General features: G+C 39.9%; 3 protein-coding genes across 14 annotated transcripts in view; 1 reads left to right on the top strand and 2 right to left on the bottom strand.

Annotated features, from left to right (window-relative positions):
* kif21a (kinesin family member 21A) overlaps nt 1-3,964 on the bottom strand; it is a 67,866-nt gene extending 63,902 nt beyond the window's left edge. For all 8 annotated transcript variants that reach the window (XM_008291438.1, XM_008291445.1, XM_008291479.1 and 5 more), the window contains exon 1: nt 3,692-3,964. In XM_008291438.1, coding sequence (XP_008289660.1) covers nt 3,692-3,735 — 44 coding nt within the window. In that variant the 5' untranslated portion in view covers nt 3,736-3,964. The remainder of the gene's footprint in view (nt 1-3,691) is intronic.
* Nucleotides 3,965-6,516: 2,552 nt separating this feature from the next.
* Nucleotides 6,517-17,438, bottom strand: LOC103364325 (proton myo-inositol cotransporter). Of its 5 annotated transcripts, XM_008291408.1 has the most exons (13): nt 17,381-17,438; nt 15,991-16,460; nt 15,650-15,809; nt 15,244-15,452; nt 14,248-14,356; nt 13,901-14,064; nt 13,254-13,368; nt 12,307-12,432; nt 11,954-12,072; nt 11,102-11,254; nt 8,447-8,619; nt 7,322-7,390; nt 6,517-7,218 (listed from the first exon to the last, which is right to left on the bottom strand). In XM_008291408.1, exons 2-13 carry the CDS (start codon nt 16,430-16,432, stop codon nt 7,210-7,212), a joined length of 1,848 nt encoding a protein of 615 aa, XP_008289630.1. In that variant the 5' UTR covers nt 16,433-16,460; nt 17,381-17,438; the 3' UTR covers nt 6,517-7,209. The 5 variants fall into 5 exon arrangements, 3 of the variants coding, with proteins under 3 accessions (XP_008289630.1, XP_008289622.1, XP_008289638.1); XR_520542.1 differs by having other exon boundaries at nt 7,322-8,619; XM_008291400.1 differs by having other exon boundaries at nt 6,517-7,390.
* A 1,238-nt stretch (nt 17,439-18,676) lies between these two features.
* lrrk2 (leucine-rich repeat kinase 2) overlaps nt 18,677-26,945 on the top strand; it is a 43,048-nt gene continuing 34,779 nt past the window's right edge. Inside the window, exons 1-6 of the mRNA XM_008291387.1 lie at nt 18,677-19,336; nt 19,992-20,077; nt 20,689-20,798; nt 23,618-23,706; nt 24,612-24,746; nt 25,745-25,879. Of these exons, the coding sequence (XP_008289609.1) occupies nt 19,201-19,336; nt 19,992-20,077; nt 20,689-20,798; nt 23,618-23,706; nt 24,612-24,746; nt 25,745-25,879 (691 nt within the window). The 5' untranslated portion in view covers nt 18,677-19,200. The remainder of the gene's footprint in view (nt 19,337-19,991; nt 20,078-20,688; nt 20,799-23,617; nt 23,707-24,611; nt 24,747-25,744; nt 25,880-26,945) is intronic.

Here is a 26,945-nt window from a genome sequence, read left to right as displayed (position 1 = left end):
CATGTCCTTAGAGGGAAAAAGAAAGATACTGAATTTTCTTGATGAGATGTATTGCTGTATTTTATAGATTGCTTCATGTTATTGTGTTGTTAATGAGTTTGGCAACTGTAGCTAAACTATAGTGCACTTAGTTGTTACTGCAGATGTAAACAAAGCCAAAGTTACACCCTCCCACTTTGATCCATACTGCTCATCTGTCACCACCTTGGAAATAAATAATAGTTGCTTTCTGTTTGTTGTATTGTAGTAATCATCTTAGCAGGCAGGTTCAGCAAGTCCTCAGTTTAACTGTGCCCTTCCCCTCAGTGTACACCTACCATTTAAGACAAACACTTGTGACATCTTGGACTGTGTAAATAAGCCAACTACAGTGCAACCCATATGGTGAGGTGTACTGTGTAACTCTTTCTCAATGCACCCTCAACAGTCACTCTGTCTATCCGCGCGTAAAACACCTACTGTTGACGCAAATACATGTTAAAAGCAAATGTTTAGAGCTTTGGGTTTCTTTGTGGGAGTTTAAAAGAACAAGAGGGCCTCTGTTGAGATAAGCTGGGGTCTTAAACCGATTAAAAAACCTCAAGTGGACCCCTCAGTCCTTAAAGCAACTCTGTTTAAAGCAGTATGCAATCTGGAATGACGCATTATAGTTTCAACTTCACCTTGAATTTGCTGTTCTCCAAGATAAGCTCAACGTTTTTTCCATTACATGGACATTTAACGCGTTTTGTTGACACACACCTACTCGTACTGCGTAGTGACGAGTAAGCACGCCCAAATATCTAGGGGCTGGATGGATTCACTTGGTTTTGAAGCAGCTGACAGAATGAGCTGTTATACCCAGTTTGAAAGGGTTGTGCACAAGCATAGTGAGACTTGTCAACAGCCTCGACAACAATTTAGCCAGCTGGTAAAAGTTAAAACAGGCGACTGCAAACCTGTCACAAGAGCTCTGTGCCACACATGAAAACAGGATTTTCTAAACCTTGTTGTCCTAATTACAACACTAGTTCTGCAGGCTTCACTATCCATATTTTAATCAGAGGGATTAACTGTGTGCATCTTCTGAGAGCATTCAACAAATAACTGGTTTTACATATGACAAAGTAAAATGCAGTATGCTAAAAGGAGGGCTGTAATTTTAGTTCCTAGAACCACAAAACAAAATACCTACCTCCTACTGAATGCTTTCCACACTTTTACTGTAATTTGCATGCTCTTGGGAAGACTTTTACACTTAAAAAGTGCAAGTCATTTTAAACACATACTTACATCCAGCCATGTATTTATACCTTTTTTGGTTAGTTAACGTACCGTAATTTGTTTTGTAAAGAATCGTGGTGGGAAACTGGCAGACATGTCAATTATGTTCCTTTAAACAAAAGTAGGAGTTATGAAATTAGAAGCATTGAGTCAGGCTACTGACATGCTTTGGTCAGATATGTTAGTTTTTGTGGACAGATATTCTATTTGTGTGTTTATATCAGTTTCATCTGTAACATTTGCGTTGAACTTCAATAGCACAGCAAAGTGCATTCTCCAAAATGATCATCACATTGAATAAAAACCTCTCTGTAACCATTTCAACAAAAATTCAAAAAACCCTGTAGCACAACAACATTACAGTCCCAGCATTAACTTCTACACTACAGGGCAGCTATATTGTATACGGTGCTGGAAGAAGCATTCAAATCCTGTAAAGTAGCAATGTTTCAAGTAAAAATCCCGCATTCTAAATCGTACTTTGGTAAACATACAAAAGTATTAAAATATACTTTAAGTACCTAAAAAAAAAGTGCTATACAAAACAGCCCATTTCTGAATCATGTTATGTTTAAGGAATATTAATAATATCAATTGAATTATGTGTAAATCTCTGTATTGGTGCAGCTGTAGCTACCTTCAATTACTGTATACTCTGCTGGGTAGCTTAATCCATAATAACACAGCATTCATTAATGTAGATTTCATGTTAATAATCTAAATCTCCTTAAAAATGAATGGAATCGAGTATGAAGTTTAATATTTGCCCCCAAAACATGGTGGAGTCAAAGTAGAAAGCAGTACAGTACTTGGGTACATGTAATTAGTTACATTCCACCACTGATTGAATATCATCAATTGGCAGATGTTTTATTTTCTGGTGCAACCAAGAGAAGAATTTTCCACTAACATTGCAGGTTCAGCAGGACAAAAAGAAAGGCACAAGCAGATCAGCTGCTGGAGTCCAGGTGGGTAGAGACACCTGACCTCATTACAGGCTCCACAGGGAGATGTGGCCTCTAAAATCTTCCCTCGGATACTTTCTTACACTGGCCATACTGCTAAGCAGATATTGATTTGTGACGTGCAGTTTGCTCCAGGAATAGTTTGGTAATCAAGTGTTGCTTAAGTCTGCTTCGACAGCCTGGTGATTTCAAACAATACCCTGAATTACATCTGGAAAACAAACTGCACTGTCAATGTAAAAAAATGTTTTTCTAGGACAGATTTCTCTTTGTTAGTATGATAAATGGTGGCACAAAACATCAGCTGTAGAAAGCAGCCCTTGCATCCCTTGCTGTACTGAATCAAAGTTCTACTGAGGACTGTCTTAGCATGAAATGTAAATCAACATTTGAGAACAAGACAAACCCCCAATCAAACAATAAAAGCAGCAAACAAAAGTCTGCAGCATCAAACTGTGGGTTTTCCCCTTCCAAATGGAAAATGGAATCAGGAAGCTCCACACAAACAGTCATCACAAGCAATGATGATGCACTTTTGGAAACAAGTGCCTTTAAGGTTGACTAATAGCATACAGGCAAATGCAAAAATGGAAAGACACAAGACATGAGCAACAAAACTACCAATATGTATGATTTTATATAATGCACAGAAGGTCTGTGAATAGCAACCGACAAAATATAAAAAGACAGAGGGAGAGGGAGACTGGTTTCCCACTATGCCACTACCACTGTCACCTCACCAGCTGGGTGGGAGCGGCCTCCTTCAGCATCAGAGCACACATTAAGTGCATGAAATTAGAGCAAAGGAGGCCCAATCCTGTCCCTTTGCTGAAAAAGCTAACAGGTTTGACAGTCTTGAATCACTGAGAGCCATGACTGGTTCTACAAACAAAGAGCTGACTTGACAGCGTTACACTGAAGGCTCCACTGTTCTTTCCTTGAAACCTGGCTGTCAGTGAAGCTCTTCTTTCATTGATTAACTGTCTCTCTGCAGGAGGCTTTGAGGAGAGGCCAGGCTGTGGGAAAAACACAGGCTGATTGTCTCTCACCCACCCTGTCTGTCCTTTCCCTGATAGCTTGGCCGTTACAATAGATACCATCACGCCCTCCAGTCAGAGCATACAGAGGATGGCCCATGTGTGTGCACCTGTGCAATGGGCGGGATGCTTCACGTTTGTGCCAGACACACAAACAGATAGTCCTAGTCAAGGTAAACCACAAATACAGAGAAAATGTGTCCAGAAAAGTCGGCACCAGCATCAGACGGTGTCCAGCTTGAACTGGGTCCCTGTGTAAAAACGGATATATTGTAGAAACAGTGAGTCTGTAGGTGAGCAGATGTTGCTGATGACCTGCAGGTGTTTGCTAGGCCCGCAGCACTGCCTGACAGGTGGCACCGGCCAATTAACTCTGCCACGCATTTAGCAGTTAGCGCAAAATTACAAGACGTTTCAGTGACTTACCTCAGCGCCACACGGACCGTGCTTTCATCCTGCCCCGTCGTCATGGTTCCTCATCCAATAGTCGGCACAAAAAAGAACAAAAAGCGGATTTATTTCTGCTGGCGGCTTGCCCTGGCAGAGTAGCGAGAAAAGAGTGCGCACTCCCCTCAACAGGACCGAGCTCACCTCGACTTCAGCGCCGCCATTTCAAAACAAACACCAAAATATGTGCACTCTTGGTTTTTTTTCTTTTTTTGGAGCATGGTTTCGGCAAGGAGTTGGCTGGTGTGTCCGCATGTCGCGCCTACAGGAGCCGCATCTCTCAGCAGCTCGGCCCGGATGCTTCAGCTCCGGCTCGAGCCCACGTTCACTCTGCCGCTCCTGCCGCCACTGCCGCGAGCTGAGGTGAGCCTTTGGCTGGCGGCGCGCGCATACACGTGCACACACATACACACCGACAGACATCCACGCGCCGCCGTGCCTCCGTTCGCTCCGTTGACGCACCGGGAGGGAGCCGCAATGCGTCAGCAAGCCACGCCCACCGACCACGAGGTGACGTCATGACAAGGCTGGTCACCACATTCAGTGAGAAACAAGAAAGAATCGGTGTGAATTTACAGATTTACAGTAATCACAGGGCTGAGGTTACACCACAGTCAGGTGACAGGGACACCGCTAATTACGGGGCGTGTGGTCCTCCCACCTCTGTAAAATAAGACAAATTTAAATATATAGTCAGGTTACATTAATTTGCACTGTGAGAGTTCTATCTTATCGTAATTCTGTTTTTTTTTTTATCCCTTTTTCAAAAAATCTGATATATATGTATATATTTGTATCTATCTATCTATCTATCTATCTATCTATCTATCTATTCACAAAAAGAAAGGTGGAGTCTCTAAACATGACAAATGTAATGGAGTTTAATTTTTTTGTATTAAGTGCTGTGTTTTTATTTTTTACTTTACTGCTGTTATAATTTGACTTATTTATTGTATTTATATATATACACAATCCCCATTTTTGCCTTTTTGTTGCTTTGTTTTTGTTTTTTTTAACTTGAATCGAACAAAACTACAAAGAAGTTTATTTTAATGACCAAATCTTAGCAATATTCAACTCACTACTTAATGTTTTAACTAATATTGATGAACTTTTATTTAGGCCCATCAGCACTAAATAGCCAGACAGACATTGCTACAGTGTATATCTGCTTTTTAGAAAAGCAAAAGTATGTATGTATGTATGTATGTATGTATGTATGTATGTATGTATGTATGTATGTATGTATGACATAAAATACTAAATATGATTTAAAATTAAACATATTTTTTGCTTCTTGTAGGACTGATTGATGTTCCATTGAGCATGTCTTTTCTGCTTTGGCAGACTTCTTGTCCCTTCTGGGCTAGTATTTGTCTATTTTTTCCTGCAAGTAGCTTGATAAAATTGCCATTTTGGTAAAAAGATAGGACAGTTCATATTGCTCATCTGAAATGATCTGCACTGTTATGTTCAATATATACCTGTAAACATGTGCAATCCATGAAGAAAAGGTCTGTAGACAATGCAAGGCAATAGCTATTCATTCAAGTTAACCTTTAGTGCCACCTTGTGGCTTGAAAACTCATAATAATGTATGAAAGTAATCGAGAAGCGTGGGGACATTTGTTCAGTAGCTTATGTGCTGGGATAACTAAATTTTTAGACAAGTATGAAGAGTTGACACGGAAGCATCTTGCTGCTCTGACTACACAGAAATACTTTATTGCACTATGAATTGAATATGAACATCACCTGACACCGACAGAGACAAACCATGAGTCTGCAACTGTAGTCATGGTGCAGAGAAAGTCAGATTGGATTTTCCTGAAGCTACATATTAAGAGTTTGTGTGTAAAGGCCTCCAGCACTCCACCCCACTGCCTCCTCCTGGGTAACAGCACCATGAATATAGGGGTCCCATTACAAGCCTATCAGGTTACGAGAACAGGGAGGCATGGCAAAATACAGGCTCACTAATGACTAGACACGTGTCAGTAAGTAATAAAGTGAAGTCAAATAAAAGCTGTAACAAACAACCTGACTGGCTTTCTAAAAAAAAAAAAAAAACCTTTTTGAATATAGTCAGATTACCCACAAAACAGAAATTAATCCAAATAAAAACAATACTATTAGCCAAGTTTTTCCTCCCATTCACTGCCAATCTTTATTCTGAGGATCTAGTTCACATAACTGATGTATAGCAAACTTTTGTTAGTGTCTAATCATGCAAATAATGGACTTCTCTAGGTTCTGGGATGTCAGTTCTGTGATTTATGCTTCTACCCCAGTACAATGACAGAAAAGGGAATTTAACTGTCATTTTTCGATGTTGTGAAATCTAAAATAAAAACCCTGGACAAATACAACAAAACTGTCAGCCTGCCTAGACTCTCAAGAGGAACTGCACCTTTTAGAACTGAATAATTCACTATTCCAGTAAATTTTTAAACAAAAAATGTAAATAAATGCTGGTTGCAAAAGACTATAAAATCTACAGATTTGAGCCTTGTGTCACATATGATAGGAAACTGAATGTATTTGAGTTTTGGGCTGGTTGTCAGACAAAAGAAGCAAATTAGATGAAATGTCAGATCACTTTGTTGCTACTTTTCCACATGTTCTTCACAATCAGATCAGCTAATGGATTAAATAACTGATAGTAACAGAACGATCCTTTAAAACCTGGTAACATTTGCCTTAAAGCACAGCTAACATGAAAGCCACAGTTCTGTTTCGCTGCTTTCTGTTGTGTTCGTGCAGGACTCTCATACACATGTTAACTTACTTTACCAAACAGATTGCTCTGATGTGAGTATGTTTATTAAAGTATCACAAGAATGAACAGAACATCATCAAAGACACATGTAACGTAACTTTAGAAACAGCATGAGCATTTCATATACAAAATATGTATGACTGAACACACTTCATTTGTCTCTGTGTTAAAATGGATCGATGTCCTTTTACTTGAAATGTTTTTCTTCTCCAAACTCTCAATACAGTATAAACAGAATCACTGTCCACCTGAGGGTAGGTTATAAGTTATCTTGAAAAAATGGCAGTGCTAGTATTCTGAATATCAGTACATTTCCCAATACAAAGTGAATTAATCTTGCTTTTTTCATTTACCACCCAGGATGTAAATCAATTGGTTCTATATGAATAGTGGGTGACATCAATGGTATCACATTTTAAATATTTTCACACTGTCTGTAAGACATCATGTGAAAGTATAATGGATCTGTAACCACAAAATATGTTGCTGTAAATATCAAGTATTTCTGTGTTCCCATATGGACGTTTTGTGCAAATTCCAAACACTTCAAAGTTTGTACTTTGAAATAAAAACAAGAATGCATAAAAAAGTAAGAAATCCTGTAGATGCCATCAGTATCACTCAAGTTAACCAGCACAGATCAAAGGGTGTAACTGGAAAAAGGACATTCTGTACAAAGGTGCTGTTTATTAAACTGTTCAGTTGGAATTGGTCGCGATTATCTGAGCTGTAAGAACAAGGACATGGAATTGAACATTAAAAGGGCATATTTAGTACTGCTGTAGCACAAGAATCAAGCTTTACTTTTAACGTCTTGACCTGGTACTTACAGTTATATAGGCTATGGCACTGTCTGACCCCACCGATCCGTAGTGTGCTGGGCTGAAGTCCAAACCTTGCTAAAAAAATCGGACAATTTGGTATATGGAAAACATAAAAAAAAAAAGACACATTTCTGGCTTTTAAAGTGCAATCTCTCCCACTGCGCAAACAACATCAGCAACCCACAATTGGCTGTTTTGTTTAACACCACTGCAGATTACAAGATTAAACCCGTGTTAGTGATTTTAAGAAGAATGTTTTACACAACGTGTAGATATGCAAAAGTCCAAATATGGCAGAAATCAATGAAAGTGTGATTCTGACATCATTCTGACTTTAAAACTACACATTAGCTAATACACCAACTCATTCTCTCTGGTACATTTGGTTTGTAGTCTCTGGATGTCAGGCTGAAATCATGTAAAGACGTCTTAATACCATCTGGAAAATAATTTGTCTTGATGCTACAGAAAGGCTGAGGAAATAGTAATTCAGCAACCAGTTCCCTTGATTTCTGACCACACTGAGAAAAACACATAAAAAGTGTTGCTTCTAAAAATGGCACTCTCTGAGAAAACAAAAATTCTTCAATCGATCATTTTTGCTGCCTGATGATCTATTATCTATGTCTGAGAGTGATCTCATCTGTTTCAGTTATTTTTACTGACACAGTAAAAATTTCCTGGGATTTCAATTACCCCAGCAACACTGTCACAAATGAACTCTTCCTACTCTGATGCTGAGAAGGGTTGCTTTAGCGTTCTCTTTTATCATGACAGAGAGGATGGTGGGAATTGAGAAGAATGCACAACAAAAAGAGTGGAAAGCAACCCAACTCCCAGGTAAGGCAAAGAAAGATGAGAAAAAAAAAAAAAAAGATTAATAAAAGATTTGCCTGAGCGAGCGAGCGAGCGAGCAATCACTGGAGAGCTCAAGCCTTTTTTTGGCTCATGTTTGATTACAGTCCCAAGAGGGAAACATGATGTGTACCTTTCTCCCCGCATGAGCAGTCTTCCCAATCTTCCAACAAAAAGACAGGGGAACAGAAAGACAGAGTGGAAAGAGAAAGTCTTTCCAGTCTACTCTACATCTGAGCCCTCGTTGTCAGAGGGGAGGTAGTTGCTGCCTTTTACCCGGATGTAGTGGACGTGGCGATTGTCATTGGGTGACGAGCTTCCACAAGAGCAGAGAGGACCGGTGAACAGGTTCTCGATCTCCTCCAGCTGCAAGCCCTGAGTCTCTGGGAGGCAGCCCAGGACAAAGAGGAGGGCCAACACCACTAGACCCGTGTACATGAAGAATGCACCTGGAAGACATGTACAGTTTTACTGTCAGGTCTTGAAGTATGACATTCATGGCTACATGATTATTATGGTAACAAATCTGATGAGTGAAAAGAATGAAAAATGAATGATAAATGATGATATTTTCCTTATTGTAGAATGTAAACTATAATTCCAACTCCTCTGATAAATACCTTTAACTGGACTTCCATGTCTGACCCCTTAGTTTAATATTGATGTGGAAGTTGTATCTGAAATTGATTTTGTATTTAATTTTCGAACTGGCAAACAATGTGCTTCCTAAACTTGATCATGAAGATCAAACTGGCATTTCAGTTGGTTACTTGTTTTTATGTCTACACTAAAATGAGAATGAGGGGGTGGCGCTATAGCTCATCTGGTTGAGCTGGCGTCCCATGTATAGGGGCTATCGTCCCTGATGCAAAGGTCATGGGGTTGAGTCTCAATCATGACCTTTTGCTGCAGGTCCTTCCCCCATTCTTCTCCCCCGACTCTCCTGTCTCTCTCTCTGTCCTACCTAATAAAGCCAAAAAAGGCCAAAAAAATCTTTAAAAAAAAAAATGAGAATGAGAATTGCAGTTGGCCAGTGTAATCACAATGGCATGTTTATTTGTAATTGCTCTGTGGTTGCATTTTGCCTTTTTTTATGAGGCTATGCTCCTTCTATTAAACTATATGTGCACTTTCATACTGATCACAACCAGAGAAAGCGCAGTGCTTAAGCTAGTGAAGATCATGCCTTTCTGATGAATACTTTAATGGAAAAATGGTAGTTAGCAGGCACAGTTTTGCTGCTGTGCAGTCTCCAACTCATAGACCTTCTGTATAGCAAGATGGCACCTACACAAGGTGTGTCAGAAAAGTTCCAGGATTGATGTAACAAAAGATATATTTCATATCCAAACTACAAACTTCAAGTTTTCCCCTTCGAAGTAATCCCCCTGGAGTCTAATGCACCTTCCCAGCCTTCTCTGCCATGCTGCCATGCACTCCTGGAAGGATTCTTCAGGGATCCTCCGTTGCTCCGTCATCACAGCCATCTTGATGTCGTCCACGTCTTCAAAACAGGTCCCCTTGATGACCCCCTTAAACTTGGAGAAGAGGAAAAATCCCGTAGAGCCAGGTGGGGTGAGTAGGGAGGTTGCTCCAGCACGGCGATGTTGTTCTCAGCCAGGAACTGTCGGATGCTCAGGGCATTGTGAGCAGGCGTGTTGTCATGGTGAAGCAGCCAAGACTTGTCCTGCCACAACTCTTGCTTCTTCTCGTGCACTGAACGAAGCAAACACTGCAGGATCTCTTTGTAGACGTGCTGGCTGATGGTCTGAAGGGGAAAACTCGTAGTGTGTAGTTTGGATTTGAAATATATCTTTTATGACACCGGTCCTGGAACTTTTCTGACACACCATGTACTTTGTGTTCTACCAATGCATGTGGTTTAATATAATGTAGTTGGACAGGATGGATGTTGTGCTGGGCTGGTTGTGGCTGTTTGTTATGAAAGAAAGTGACCAAAATTGACCTTTTATCGCTAAAGAAAGCAAATGGCACTGTCTTGTCTGTTGCCAGAATAAGCTCCCAGTGTCATACTGGCGTTTTACTCTGTTGATACTGAGCAGCGTGGATAAGGCAGTTTCATAAAATAAAAGTTTGGTTTTTTTCTTGTTTCATTATTTGCGTGGAGTGAGAGGTATCTACTACCAAGCCAGTGATGCTTTTTTGGCTTGATTTGAAGGAATTTTTTCAATGAAGATTAAAGACTATTGTATTTTGCCACTGCCTCTTGTGGTTTATCACAGCAAACTTTTGATTGGAGGTTATGTGCACTTTGAACTGTGTAGACTAATAGATTGTGAACACACTGTCACACTACTGTAGGTTGGTGTACACTAGGCCTACTTGGTTTGAATTTATGTGTAAAGAATTGTTATCTCCCAACCAACTTGTCTTCTGTGTTCATCAAATGCATTTTTGTATGGTGTTTTGGTGTTTTCAAATTTAGTAACATTGTCTGGGTGAATTTTGCCTTAACGGTGGCAGATTGTGGCATGTGGTAGTTTCACACTCCTGTTTATCAAGCAAACCACAATAAAACTCAGTGGAAGTAGATCTCATCTCTCTCACCACTGTCCTGCTTCCATAAACAGGAACGTATGTGTTGTGAATATGCCCGGTTACACAGGGAGTAAAAACATTTTAGGATCAGGCGAAAGTGAAAAAAGACTTCCTCTAAAATTGCAGGAAACACTTTCAGTGGAAACACATTTTTAAAACAAAAACACAAATATTTTACATACATCTGTTGGGGAAAAACACATTCCCAAATGACCAGATTAGCCAGGAATACCTGTTTACTAACCACAAAATCCGATCTGTGGCGGAGTTTAAAATGGAAACAACTCATGAAGGGTTAAAAAGATCACCTCAAACGCAGTTAACAACAGGCTGCCGTATTAATCAACACCTGATGACCTGATAGAGTCTTACCATAATAAGTCAGAAACTGTGCAACATGAAGAAAAGTCAGAGACACCAGGACATTGAAGATCCAGTTCACTCCGGCTGAGCAGGCGTTGCCGACGCTTCGTGCCCAAAGTGGGTAGATCTCCGAGTTCACTGTCCAAGGCATCGGGCCCATTCCTACAATATGTAGTACATATATCATTTCTTCATATCAGGTTTGTGGCAATACATTGCTATTGGTTAATTTTCATGATGATGATTGCATACATAATAATCTTTGGTTTCAACAAGCATCCCCTTTGCCTGGAAACTGTTTCCTAGACCTGGCAAGCTGCTTTGTGTCATACTACGGTACAGTAAGTGAAAGGTGTGTGAGTCCTAAATGGATTGTGTAAAAATGATTTCCACACTATAATATTTCCTGTAATATGAAAACTAGCGGGGCTGCATGGTGGCGCAGTTGGTAGCACTGTTGCCTCGCAGCAAGAAGGTTGCCGGTTTGCGTCCCGGTGGGGGCACCGGAATCTTTCTGCGTGGAGTTTGCATGTTTTTCCCGTGCAGCGTGGGTTCTCTCCGGGTTCTCCGGCTTCCTCCCACACAGTCCAAAAACATGTTGAGGTTAATTGGTGATTCTAAATTGTCTGTAGGTGTGACTGTGGTTGTCTGTCTCTGGGATAGGCTCCAGCCCCCCCGCGACCCTAATGAGGATTAAGCGGTGTATAGATAATGGATGGATGGATGAAAACTAGCTCAAAACAATAAGAGACGGTTCAGTTACAGTAACATGAACATGACTCGTGTAAATGACAGCAAACCTGTTGGATGTTTGGAAAAAAATAAAAACACAGCAATAACAAAAAGACAGTTATTTCAGACCTGGAGCAAAAAATGCAAGGTAGAGGATGAGGCCCATCAAAACAATCCAGGAGTAAGATGTTGGACAGTAGTTATAAGCCCAGATTGGATTGTCAGCTGCCTCTGTCCGATTGGAACACCTAATGAAGATGTGAAAGAAATCGCTGATGAGCCTGTTTCTATTAAATCCAGCAAAAGAATTTCTGTTTTAGTACCACATCATGTGCAAAGTGTTCTAACTTTGGTTCAGATCCTTTTACTGTAAGTACACTTCAAAGCAAGACAGGACATATAATGATGATATCTCTGTGAACTGAAATTAAAGACTTTAAGATTTTTAAGTCACACAAAGCTACAGAATATCAGTTTCTGACCTTCCCCAGGCTGCATGATCTGTGGACGTTTGATCGGCAGAAACGCAGGAAGAGTCGAATACTCTGGTGCCGTTGTCCCGGTAACAAAATCCACAATCCGGATCCAACATGCACAACTCACAGGACCTGGAGCACAGAACTGAATTTAAAACCTCTCACATGGGGCTGTCACACCATCTACTGGGCAGCACACTCACACTACTCTATCAGCAGTGATAACTTAAGTCTTTTGTTTAAACAAAGATAGTAAAGCTTAAAAGATGAAGAAACAAGGATGAGATGAATTAATACTGAAAGATCTTTGATCAAATCATCACACAAGTGTACTCAGTTGAATTTAAGCTAAATATAGCTGCACTCTTTACATGTTTAAATAATGCCAGTAGCTCAGACAGCCTTTAGATTCCCATAATTGAGTAACAGAAATTGGACTCATGTGGGGAGTTAAATTTCACTAATGTCATTAATTCATCAAATCATCAATTTGAGGAATGTTGTATATATATATATATATATATATATATATATAAATCTGTGATAAATGTGACAATGCACTCTTCCTCAAAACACTTAATAAACAAATCTATTCAACAGCTGCTTAATAGGTGGCTGGACTTCATGCTCGGGTGGAGAGAGCAACTGTGATGATCAGCTGGGAACTTTTCTTGTTGAGAAAACTTGGATCATTTCCAATATTTAAAAAAAACCCACTGAGCTGACTTCTGCGCAAATAGGTCATCCTGATGAAAAAGTGGTAAGATTACAAAGAAATCCTTCACTCTTGTGGACTGTAAGCAAAATCCTGAATAAAAAACAATTCACACCAAAAAGAGGCTTTACCAGAAATAGCATCAGAAAGGCACGACACTGTCTACACAATGTTTCACTCTGAAAGTAAATGGAAATGGAGCGACTTCACTATATCTGCTAAATGATTTTGTTTTTACCCGTAGAGTCTGCAGGTTGAGTTTTGAAAGTCAACTGGATGGAGGGTAACAGGTGGAGAGTTCTGGGCCGATAGCAAGAACCCGATTGCCAACAAAGCCAGACTCAGACCAGTACCTGAATTAGAGGAAAAACAAACGCACTAAATAAAGCTCTGACAAAGAAGAAGAATGTTGCTCACATAAATTACAAATCAATAAAGCCTGCAGAGATATCTACATAAGACTACAGCTAAATCTAGATCTTTATCCATTGTATGTAGCTGTGATTAATATATTTGTCATACCATTGCAATTATTCAATTATGACTCATATAATTGTCTAAATATCATTGCATTTAGACAATTATGAATAAATGCAATGGTATGACACGAAACTAACTGAACTAAAATATCAAATTACTACCTGCAACAGTTCTATTCTATTTTGTTCTGCATTTCTACCTGCAATAGCTCTATTCTATTTTGTTATGCATTTAAAAACAAATTAAATTTGATTAACTAGACATTAAGCTAGAAAAAGGTAAATAACAATAGCTTTTGTCAGCCACAATTTGCCTTTATAAACAGTGGATCACATCTGTCAGGATGTCACAAATTAAGTCAACCATCTATCAATCAATCACTGCACCGCTGTAAGAATTACAAACCTATAAGACTTCCCAGGGTCAGCTTCCTGCGTCCCACTCTCTCCACAAGCCACACTCCAACCAAGGTGAACACAAAGTTGGTAGCGGAAGTTGCAGCAGCCAGCCAGATTGCCTGTTTATCGTCCCGCACCCCTGCCATCTGCAGAATGGTGGCACTGTAGTACCTGGATATGGAGAGGAGATTCAGTGAAAAATTCCTGACAAGCTTTTCCAGTCTGTCAGCTCTGGAAATAGTGAAAACCCACAAACTGTGATTTATCATTCCAGGTTTACAATCGTGGGTAACAGTGTCATTTTGTAGGGAGATAATTATGTGAGAGCTATTGAAAGATAAACAGTCAACCTACATGACAGTATTTATCCCAGACAGCTGCTGAAACATCTGGAGGCCACAACCAACGATGAGAGCCCTGCGAGTTGGACCGTGTCTAAGGATGCGTAAAATAACAGGGCCTCCTAAAAAACAAACAACCAAGAGTCTTTAAATTGAATTATTTTATTTTCAACTCACTGCTTAATTTCTTTTTAACCCTTAATGGTTTGATGGTTTCAAGGTGTTTTTTGCTCCTTTTTGCTTAATGTGGGCTGATTTTTCATTGCAATATAAAGTCCTGCACCACAGTGGAAACAGTACACACACTTGGTTTAGTATAACAAGTTCAAATGAATGATAAATGATAAATGTTAAATGATGAATGATAAAATGAATGTTAAATCATTTCAAAAGGAAAAAAAACTCAAGTTAAATTTCATTGACTATTTCCTTTTTCAAAAATTGAAAATAACCTCAAATAAATTTTCTGAATGCCCACAAGTGTTACCAATACTGTAAAAGAGGTGACTCTACGTACTAGAGATACTTTACTATTTAGATTTTTGTTTCCATTCTTGTCTGCTATCTATTCTGTACAAACGCAACCTGCAGTTCAACCAAGTTAAGCCGAATAGTCTCAGAATTTTTGTCATGAGACTGACGGAAGCAGCTGCATCAGTCATGGCTTGACAGTTGTGCTGAGGAGCTTATAATTTTTTTGTTTTTTACAAAATCTGATTACTGCAAATGGTTTATTTTTAACTTTTTAAATGAAGTATGTAAAGTAAAGTGCTAGTGATGAAAATCAGGATTCCAAGCTTAGATCTAGTTAATCTTCCTGACAGAATCTGAAGTCACATATGGTCAGCTCAAATCTGGGAATGCTTTCTGTTTCTACAGTTTCAAACCTGCTTGTGAGTTTTGCTGTCACATTTCATTTTGTAACGAAATATGGTAATGCCACATCTAAAAAATGTAACAAAAACATTTAGTCAAGTCATTTTTTTCAGTTTTCACTGTAATCTTTCACCTCCACCCGCCTCTTTGTCCTCTTCCTCAATGCTGAGTCTGATGGTGTCGTACTCCTCATTGATGTTCTGGCCTGCTCTGATCTGGCTGAGAACTTGACGGGCCTTTTGGCACTGGCCCTTTTGGAGGAGCCAACGGGGGCTCTCAGGCAGGAAGAAGAAGCCGAAGAATTGCAGCATAGCTGGGACGACGGACAGACCCAACATGTACCTACAGCATGGAGAAAAAAAGGAGGGGGCATGTTAAAAGTCTCTCGATTGTCCTGAATGACATTTTAGGGAGAGATAGGCATTTCAATACAAAGACTGAAGGGAAAGAACAAGAAAGTGCACAAACAAAACTCAAGTAAACCCCTGTCATGGTAAGCCATAAGCAGGAATGACACTGCAGAGAGAATAAAAGCGTACCTCCAGCCATCATGACTCATGTAACTGAAAGCCCCATCGACCACACTGGCAATGAACTGGCCACCAGTGATAAAGAGGGAATTGATAGTGACCAGCTGACCTCGCAGGTGTGGAGGGGAAACTTCTGCGATGTATACTGGTACTGTCATAGAAGCAATGCCTAATGGATAGGACAAAAAGGCTTCATGTTGACATACACGCTGATAAAGAAAATCTTGGGACAACAAGTTCTGTTCTGTTACATGATCCACAGTAATTCGCTTCATTCGGTCAAAAAGGAGCCAACACATAGTGTACACAAACATACCGACGATGTATTAAAATGTGTAAAACCAACTCACCTATGCCCAAACCAACTGTGATTCTGCCAACGAGAAGAACCACCTTGTCCGGGGCTAAACTCAAGATAAGGCCACCGATGCTGAAGATGAAACTGGCCACAAGGATACAGATCTTGCGTCCCAGCCACCCGTTCAAGAAGCCTCCACTCAGAGCAGAGAGTGCAGCTGCGCCGACAGTACTGGAGACCAGCAGCTCCTGCCACAGGGCACTCAGTTTCATCTCCTTCTTCAGGAGCAGCATAGCCCCCGAAACCACCCCAGTGTCATACCCAAACAAGAATCCCCCCAAGGCTGAGAAAAATGCTAACAGGTAGACAAAAATCGGCGTGGATGCCTCCTGGTCCAGGAGACTGTCAGGAGAATCCCCAGATGGAGGTCCAATGAGACTCCGCTCTCCATCATCCACTGCCTTCTGTCCCCTGCTGCCCACACGGTTGCTCATTTGCTTCAAGCTGAATTCATTGTGGTTGCTGGACATGGGAGAGAGCAGGAGTTTAGCTCACCAAGGGCTAGTTAAACAGCAGCAGCTACTATTTAGTGAGCACATTAATGACACACTGGAGGCTGACAGGAACTGGCTCATTTGACAAGAATAAAGCGACTTCAAAACGTAGTGAGGTCTGAGGAAAGTCAGTCCAATCGAAATGATACATTGCAGCTGCATTCATTTAAACGCCATTTAATCTCCACCTGAGATTTCAGACGTGTCGGTGTTCAGCCGTCCAGCTCCAGAAGACACCAGTGAACAAACTAACACATCGAGGTTTCAACAGCTACACACTTTTAGCTAACAAATGTAGCTAACCACAACATGTCGTAGTAAGTTCCTGTGGTTGACTGCGCTCAGGATTCCGTCGATGCAGCATATTTCAGTGTCATGTCGTGAGAAATGAAAGTTACTGTCTTTAAACTGACTTGACATGTTTGTTTACACTGACAACACAGCGGGTACCCTCCGCCATCTTTAATGTGACGTCACGTGACCACCCCGCTGCAAAGGTCCCTTTTAAACCCACCACTGATCTACACTCCAGAGCCAAACTCCAGTCAAAATATGTACTTTTTGCGAATCATTGGTTGTCGATAAATCAATCACACGAATCTGTTGAGTCTAGGCGTCAATTCAGTTAACGATTTTCATTCAAATGTTTTTTTAAAATATATTCAAAATACCTATAATATGGATTAATCCTGTTTTTAAAAAATTATTCATATGACATACAATCAGTAAGTGGGCTAGCCCTTAACATTATTTAATTAATTTGCGGTTTTATTGTTATTACTGACCCTGCCAAAATACATGGAATTCCTTTGGACTTAATTAGGTGTCACAGTACCTTTTTTTAAAAAAAACTATCTGTGCAAACAGACTTATATAAAATAACTTTACCTCTGAAAAAGCGTATTCTTCTGGAGCTCTGCTGCTGTCGATGTCTTCTTCAGCAAACAGGAAGTTTTTGTGAAGGATCATGTGATTTGGCTGCAGGAGAGGCTCAGGGAACACGCCCACTGAAGTTACTTCACCTGTTCTTCCAGTGATCTCCACGGCAGGCTTTGTCAGCACTGACAGCATTTTCTTTAAACAGATGTTAAAGCTGTACAATATCAGCAGACTGTCACAACCTGTTTTCATACCAGCTGCTACTTGTCAGACTGACAGACAAATAAATGGAATTTTTAAAAGATTTTTTTTAAAGGGGAATGTAAGTGTTACGTCATCTACTCTGACTTTTTTACCCCCAAAATACATATTTAATTTCTGTATTTTGTAAGAATAAACAGACACACAACGACACGTTCAACAGTCCTTCTTTTACGGCAATAAAGCAACAGCAAATTAATACATTGATCAAAAATAATAATCGTTTGTTAAATCTGCTGATTGAGACATTCAACAAAGTGCAAGTTATTTTTTTCTAGGCAAAAATATGTGCCACTAGAAGCTAAATTTGAACCACATGATTTGAAATGGAACTGCTTAACTTTAATAATTGTGTTAAAAATTGAACTTGGAATACATAATTTGAAATCGGAACTGAATTTATTTGTAATCAAAAACATTCCCATTCAAATTATGCTATACAAATTAGGTTTGTAGAGGAAACTATTTCTGCCAATCAGTTTAGAAGTTGTAAACATAATAATATTGACTAATGAATTATCATATATTATGCATGAAGTACATTGTTTTAAAAGTCTGAGTAATATTTTATATTTATACAGTTAAAGGGGATGACATAAAACAGTGGATCAGAACTATGAGAACGACCCTCCATGCTGACAGTTTAAATACCGTACTTGCACTACTAGATGGGCAACACAAAACACAGGTGATGGCGGCGACAGCAGTATAACCCAAAGAAAAACTTGAAATATGTTTACTTAACAAATTGTTGTATGCCGGACTTAACATTGCCTTCCAAAATGTGCATAATGTTTACATTCTTGCTCTACGGGCAAATAATATTTGCTCATTGGCAAACAAACATTACAATGGGGATTTTTTGAATGGAATACGGTGAGAATGAGTTCCAAGTCTATCTCAGTTTAATAAATCCGTAAATGATCCACTGAAACAAGACACCGGGGTGGGAAGCAGAGTGGGGAGCCACTCGGCAGCTCCTGAAAGTGATACTTGAGGTTAAAACTATCTTTAGGCGAGATTATAAGTTGCTTGTGAACTACCGTCCGTGTGGCAGTGAAGTTGTCCTCGCCTCCGTGACAGCTTACCCCCGCCGTCCCGCTGCGCGGTGCTCATTTCCAGCTTCCTCTTCAACAAACGGGAAGTTTTTTTTATGGCTTGAGTCATATGATGTGACCGGAGGGAAGCAGGAATACGCCTGTCAGAGAGGATCCACGGGCTTTCCCCGTAAACAACAGAAAGTCTCCGCAAAGAGGAACATATTCTCTGCCTGAGGAAAGTTAGCCGAGCACGGTGATGTCAACGTCGGAACCGAAACTCCGCCACACGACCAGCTTCCCTCGCCGTGATAGTCACTTGTAACTGTACTGTAGCTACTGTAATGTGATGTAACATAGCAAATATTTAGTAATGTGGTGTGACAAGTTGAATGACTACAGTGGACGTTTAGTCGTTTCTCTCCATAGAACCATAAGTGTGGCCGTTAGAAGAGGAGCTCGTGTCGGTTCTGACGGACTGCACTGATTGACTTCAATGTACGTCAAGTCTCCAACACCCTCTCAAAGACCATGGTTAACAAAGAGGAACTGGAAGAAAGGTTGAAGAAGCTCCTGGTGAGGCTGAAAACTCCCCAAGAAGACCGACAGTTGGATAATCTGATTCAAATCATCCATGATCTGCTTTTCCTGGCGCACACCGACCACGGTAGGAAACACACTGGTCCTGCATGGGCACCGTGCTGCTGTTTATGAGTACACACACTCTCTCCTTGGGCCATGTTATCTGGCTCTCCAGTCAGATAGAGACACAGTCTTCACCCACATTAAATAGTTATACCACACTGAGAAAATATTCCATTACGTCCAGTCAGTTTATTAGCAGACAAAATGTGACTCTGCATTTCTGAGAGGGGCATGGTTAGTTTACAGCTGAAGATACACAACTTGTAAACTAGTGTATTGCTGTCACTTAAATACACTAAACACCCTGTGGTCTAGCTTCAGTATTTAAATGATGCAAATTGACTTTTGGTATTACTGCTTTTACATAGACTTGATTTTGCTTTTTTTGTTCATGTGATAACATGTGGATTGGCTTTAGTGAGTGATTTATCCAAACGCTACTGACATCCCTCTTTTATCTTTCACGTGTCACTTAAATTTGTCATACACATTCTTCTGCACATGCTTACTTTGATGAGCAAAAAACAGCCTAGACTTGCATCCTTCCAATGGGCTTCTTTAGTTGTTGCTATGCTATTCTCCAAACCTAGGTGTGCACATTTAAAAATAGAACTGAGGGTTTTGGTTGAAGCTAACTTGTCACATCACGTCCTCTTATTTTTTGGTCTTTGTTACAGCTGAGGAACTGTTTGAAGACAAAAATGTCCATGTGCCCCTCATGGTGGTGCTGTCATCCTACATCAACAGCAGAAGAGTCCAGCAGGTACTGCAAGACATCAGGAACCTCACAAACCTTTGACTGTGTAGTTTATTTTTGCCTTTTGTGTCAACAGTGTGTTATTCTTACACAATAAAATGGGCAATTGGGAATGTTTGTTTTACAGCAAGTATCCTAGTAGTAGTTTTAATGTTGCTGAAAGGAAACAGAAACGAGTTTCATCTTAAACTGCTCATACAGATGTTAGATTTAACAGCACCATTTGCGTAGATAGTCTCTACTTTGTACAGTTAAAAAGTCATCCATAGCTGACATGCCTATGCCTGATCTGGCATGTTTATGGCATCTTGTGACTGCTGTATACTTCAGCTTATCAGAGGTAAGATTACAGCATGACATAAACTGAAACTCAGATTGTGAGGCTTGTATTCAGGGTCAGTAGTACAATCACCAATGCTGCTTCCCCCATCTTGCCATAACCATCTGCAAGTTAAGGTGCTCTTTTTAACAGCGCAAAACCTGTCTTAAACTGCTGCTCTGTATATTTGTTCTCTTTGGACATGTAGGAATTCTCATTATTTTTTAGGTTATTTTGATTGATTGGCTCATCTGTACCTTGCAGCTTTCAGATAAAGTGTGTGCTCTTCTTTCTACAGGCAGCCTGGTCATTGCTGTGTCAGCTGATTGAAATATGTCCCAATACACTGGAGCAGCTAACCATACCTCTGCAGGCAGCCAAGGAGTGGGAGGTACTGGGAGTGCACCAGTAAGTGAAGACATGTCTGGGTGCTGTGGATTCAATGCACTGTAATGGCTGTGCATAAATAAATTAATAATTTCACGTCATGTCACTGTGATGGCTCATGTCATGTGTAAGTACATGATGTTATCACATTAGTATAGTTGTCCACATTACATAGCATTCATGTTCAACAGAAAGCACAAATCATACATTTAGATATTTATTTACACTTTCAGTTTGTTTTCATACTTCTTTTTTGCTCTGTGGAAACACTGCCTGCAGTTCACCTGAAAACACACTTTATGTAACTGATGTAACTTTTATGATGCCAACTGTAGGAGTTTGTGTGATGTGAGGTGCTGCAGTCTTATTTTAGCTGACTCATTGGAATTTATGAATCTCTTAGTGATTTTGACTTCAGTCTCCAAGACAGTTGCCCCCCAACGGAAGAATAAAAGCCTCAGTTTTAATAATAATGTAACTTTTAATATTTCAAGAATATTAATGACAAGTATAATGTTGATTTTTGTCCATTACGCTTCAACAATGGATTGGTTAACTGGAAGGATTTCTTTAAATATGTCTTACAGCTTTATGTGAAGTAGGGTTAGAGTTATTCAAGCCATTTTTAGGGCACTGACAATGCATAGGACCCTATTGGAATCCAAGGAATTATTATTCTTCACTCAGAACAATTGCATTTATGGGGGCCTAAACATGCTCAAAAACTCAGCAAAATGTGCACACACATCAGAACTGGTGAAAAATTTGATATGTTATGGGACTTGTGAGTGTGTGTCTCAAAATGGCTCTATGGCTCAAAATTTGTAACAGCTTGTACAGGCAGAATGTTTCACCTACATCTAGGCAATTTGGTAGGCATATGTAGGAGTCAGTGCCACCTAAGTCAGTGGGTACTAGACCTGAAACACAACAGGAAGTCCGCCATTTTTTTTTTTTTTTTAAAAGTTGTTTTTTTGGCCTTTGTGCCTTTATTCGATAGTGCAGTGAGAGAGAGACAGGAAAGTGGGGGGAGGACGTGTGGGAAAGGGCCATGGGCGGGATTCAAGCTCATGACCTCCACATCGGGACTGTAGCCCTGTACATGGGACACCAGCTCAATCAGGTGAGCTATAGCGGCACCCTGAAGTCCACCGCTTTAATTTGTTTGTGAGTTTTTTTTGCTTATTTTTTTATTATTTTCAAAAATGAAGTCCTCATAGGGGATAACTCCAACACACCTAAAATTTGGCCTGTACATACAAAAGGCCCTAAAAATGAACAGTTATCAAAATCTACCTATTGGTAAAAGGAAGTTTGAGACAATACACTTGCATGTGCCATTGCTCCAAACGTTGTGACATCATCCATGAAATTGGTCCACTAAGTCTTCCCACGTTGACGATGCTACAGTGTGAAACGTTTGCGTTTTCATGCAATGTCATTGCCATGGCGATGCATCCTCGCTGTGACACGGGAAGGACTTTTTGACAGCTTAGGAATGCTCATAAACTCACCAAAATTGGCATACTAGTCACTATCGGCTCAACCACGGACAATCTATGCTGGTCTGGCAAAATAGCTCTATAGCGCCCCCTGCAACAATTTATATATTCGCCCCCGCAGGACGTTTTACCTACATCTACGAAATTTGGTAGGCATATTTAACACTTCAGGGCGCACAAAAAAGCCTCTTGGACCCATACCGTAAAACCAACAGGAGGTCCACCAATTTTAATCAACAGTACGATTTTTTGTACTTTTGGTCATAGTCAAGAGCTAACTCATCCTTGGGGGTAACTCCTACATGCCTCAAATCTGGCCAGCGCATACGACAGGGCTTGGTGATTAAAAGTCATGAAAAAATGCTCCGCAAAAGTTTAAGGGGGTGGCAATGGTGGCCCTCTGAATTGTGATCATTCACCATCAAAAAGGAAGCGTATCTGACGACCCTGTACATGCTCCAATCTGCCTCAAACTTTACATACTTGATAACAGTCCTGCCATGAGGAAACCCCTATGCCAATATCCATTCACAGTCACAGGCAACGAAAAAGGACACGCTTTACATTGTATTTGCTATAATAACTGGTTGACCATATTAACTTCAAATGTGGTTGGGTTGTGGCCCTGCGATAGACTGGTGACCTGTTCAGGGTGTCCCCTGTCTTCACCCTAAGTCGGCTGGGATAGACTCCAGCCCCCCCGCGACCCTAGTGAGGATTAAGTGGTGTATAGATAATGGATGGATGGATGGTTGGGTTGTGAGTAGGTGATTGACACTTTGTCCAGAGCGCATTTCTTCCACAACCCGACATGCACCATACCTCAACGTGCACCACGTCCAACACATGGGGAAGTGCGAGGGCCTGTCCAACGCTGTTTGCAGCTTTAAATAGGGCCCGAGCACTGAAAGCGCGTAGGACCCTATTGGAATCCAAGGAATTATTATTCCTCGCTCAGAACAATCACATTTTTGAGGGCCTAAAGATGCTCAAAAATTAATCAAAATCTGCACACGCATCAGAACTGGCGAAACTGTCCAGATTGTTGTATCATGTCACTTTTGCCTGCTGACTAACATTTTGAATGAAACCATGTTTTCTTCTATTTTTAGTACTTTTGTTAGCAACAGTACGTACAAAAATATAAGAAGTAGTACAGATTATTTTATGGCCTAAGAATATTTAAGTTGCTAAATCAGCAATATTTTAAAAATATTTAGAATATGAACCAACCTTTTTTGAATATGCAAAAGTTTGGCCCTTGGAAGCAGATGGCTAAAATTCTTTATTTGACTTAGCTATAGGTTGACTTTATGCTTGTACTGGTGTGTTTTCCAGGCAGATCCTGAAGGTGCTATCCCAGTTCAGTGCAGACTGTCAAGTGACCATGGTTGGACTCAGAGCCCTGGCACTACTGCTCAGATCAGGTATGCACAGGAGATTGCCCCTGCTACACACAACACTGGCAAATGCACAGAAAAGTTAGTTTAATACCCTTTATCATGACTCATAGCTAAAGTCCAGGAGATTCTGTCTTTTATTAGAAAATCTGATCAGCACAGTAGAGTTTATGAGTATTAATAATACGATTAAGTTAGTGCATCAGGAAACTAAAAACTATGATGTATCACAAAACGTTTCAGAAAGGAAGAAGAGTTTAAAGAAGCAACTGCTCAACTCAATCATTAGACCATAAAATTTCTCTGTGTATGTAGCAGTATCCTGCACATCTGGTATGTGGGTGGTTTCCCCTCTAAGGCCACTTGAGTAGAACTCTTTTTTTAGAGTGAGTTTTTTTCTTTAAATGATCTCTTGGCTTATGCTAATTTCTAAACTAATGTGCCATAGTATACATTTCACTCTGCTTTGCATTATGTGCAGCGCCTGGGAAAGGTTGCGGTTAAACTAAGACAAGTGTTACAAAGTCACAGTCATTTTTTTCAAAGAATGTGTTTACACAGTCATATCCACATTTGTTTGGAGATATTCACCACTTATCAAACATGCAATTGTGAAACAAAAAGTGTGGAGATAGCATAGTTAGTCCAGAAGTGCTAACGAAATGCGTGGTGTATAGATGAATAAATTATGACAATAAATACCTAATCCATGGTCCAGGATGTTCTCTGTTCTTAAGTAATGAGCATAGTTTTAGCTCTGTCCTTAACTCTTTGTTTGATCGGATCGACTATAAAGCTACAAGTGTGTTAAATGGGAGGTTTTAACAAGATCTAATGAACAATTATGACAGAAAGCCATTGAGTTGATAAAATACAAATGACCAAATATGTAATTGTACGTAACATTAGTATTTGTGTGTGTTATTACATAGACATCATTCTTCTGCTGTTGCTGGAGGAGGAAGAGGACGTGTTTGGCCTGGTGGTGCAGGCGATGAAGACGTTTCCTGCGAGTGAAGAGGTGCAGCTCCAAGGTTGTGCAGCTCTGCAGCTGCTCCTGGAGAGAGGTGGGCCGACGCTCTAATCTCACATACTGTAGAGCAATATGTATTTTATTTGTCTTAATATTCTGTGACAGGTGTAGTCTACCTTGTCCTGCAGCACTGTATTTTTTGTGTCTGTCCCTGTATCATCTATTACAATGAACAGTGGCACAGGTCTGACATTCAGTCTTGTAACTCTACTATACTAGCTTAGCAGTCCATAGGTATGCGTTGAGCCCTGTGAGGCTGTAATGTCTGTATCATGTAGGAAAGCTTTGCCATTATTTGAATCTTATAAGTAGTGTGAAAAAAGTTAAGTTAGGTAATTCCAAAGGAAAGGCCATGTAACTAACAGTTATTTTCACTGCTGATTATATGTGTTGATTATTATAGGTCCAAGAGGATGCCCTCAAATGTCCAAAACTCCCAAAATATTGTGGTTACCAGAAAAGAACAGAAAATATTCAGATTTAAGAAGCTGACATCACAGAGTTTTTCCTTTTTGTTATTGTTAAAAAATTACTCAAACAGTGAATCTGTTGTTGAGATTGTTGTTGATCAATTTAACAACTATTTTATTGATTGATTGGTTGATTGCACCTCTAGTTGATACCTTGATAAAAATGGTTTATTTGTGGTTTATAGTGTGTGTAAGTTTACAGTTTTAATACATTTTATCAGTTTTGTCTTCATGTCTTTAGATTTGACTGAAGCTTCACTGAAGCCTCAGCTGTGGCTCAGGTTTAGCCTAATGCTAACCTTAGCATCCACCTCACAGCACTGTTCATGTTAGCCTGCCAACCATGGTAATGTGTTAACATGCCTAGAGCTAGCATGGTAATATGCAGGCTAACAACTATTGAAGGTTAACTTGCTTACATTTAGCATGTAAATTTTAGCATGTTAGCTACTTAATGTTTGTACATATATGTATATTTTTGTATTTTAGTTAGTTTTAAATCAACCTTTTTACACATTCCACTGTACAGTAGCTGAGTATGTCCCTTGTGCCTTTGTTCCAGTAAGTAATGTCCACCTTGAGGAGTTTGTGGAGAACAAAGATCATGATGTGGTTCTGGCAGTTCTACAGAGGTTTCCAGATAGCCCGGAGCTGCTCCTGCAGGCTATGAAAGTGCTGCTTCCTCTTGCTTGTCCTGGTAAGACCTGACTTCACCACAATTATGCTAATGAGGAAGAAACAATATCACATCATTGTGGATATCTGAAATATGATTTTTGTCGTTTCTTTTATACCATTTTTAAATTGTGGATATCTACAATGTATATCCAGTCTAACTATTAAATGCTAAATTGACTTGTCATAGGTACCAGATATATGCACATATTTTTTCCACCTAATTGTAGGGAACATCTGGTCTCTCCTCTCTAATTGGTCAATACTGATGACGCTTGCTTAATGTGCTGCAGCATGTCATAAAGTGTAAGAATTTTATTTTGAATAGATTCAGTGTAGTTCTCTTTGTGTGGAGGGCTTTAGGACTGTGTACTTTGTAATGTAGTACACACTGATCACTAAACAGGAGCATGAAACATCCACGACTTCTCTTTTTTTCACATGGCCTACTTCTCGTTACACCAGCAGACCATGATTTCAGTGTAATACTTTTTAAGCAGTCCTGATGTAAATCAGATTTTTACCTCAAATGCCATTTAATGTATGAAATGTTGTCCTGCTGCATCAAGATGTTTGTGGGCCAGAATAACTGTTTGTTGAAGGAAAAAGTAGTCAGCTCTTCAATGAAATTCCTTCCTGTGAGAAACACAGCAGCTCCTTGAGTGAATACTCTATGTACATGCAACTATGTCCTCTAAGCAGCGGGTAATTGAGTTGGACTCCATGAAAATGTACTGTTATATTTTTTGGAACACCAAATGCAATTATCTGAATACAGAAAGTCCAAATTGTTTTTATTAGCCAGATTCCATTTCCATGGGTCTGTGTGTGGAAGCAGGGATGTGCTCCCACTGAGTCATCCCCTCTGTTAAAAAAAAAACAAACCACCAACTGAGTTTGGTTATTACACCACACAACAACACTGTGTTTACCTTTGTTATTTCTGCAATTTTTTGTTATTTGTCAGTTGACATACTCGCCGTTGTAATCCATCTGGCATCAGCTGAACATAGTAGATAATATCAGTTGTGACGATTTATTGGTTAGGATATTTTAAATCAATATGAGCTTTTAACTTTTCAAAGGCA

The sequence above is a fragment of the Stegastes partitus genome, unplaced genomic scaffold (genome assembly GCF_000690725.1).
Source record: "Stegastes partitus isolate 25-593 unplaced genomic scaffold, Stegastes_partitus-1.0.2 Scaffold17, whole genome shotgun sequence".
In the NCBI taxonomy this organism is placed as follows: Eukaryota; Metazoa; Chordata; class Actinopteri; family Pomacentridae; genus Stegastes; species Stegastes partitus.
This window is presented reverse-complemented; position numbering and strand designations above follow the sequence as displayed.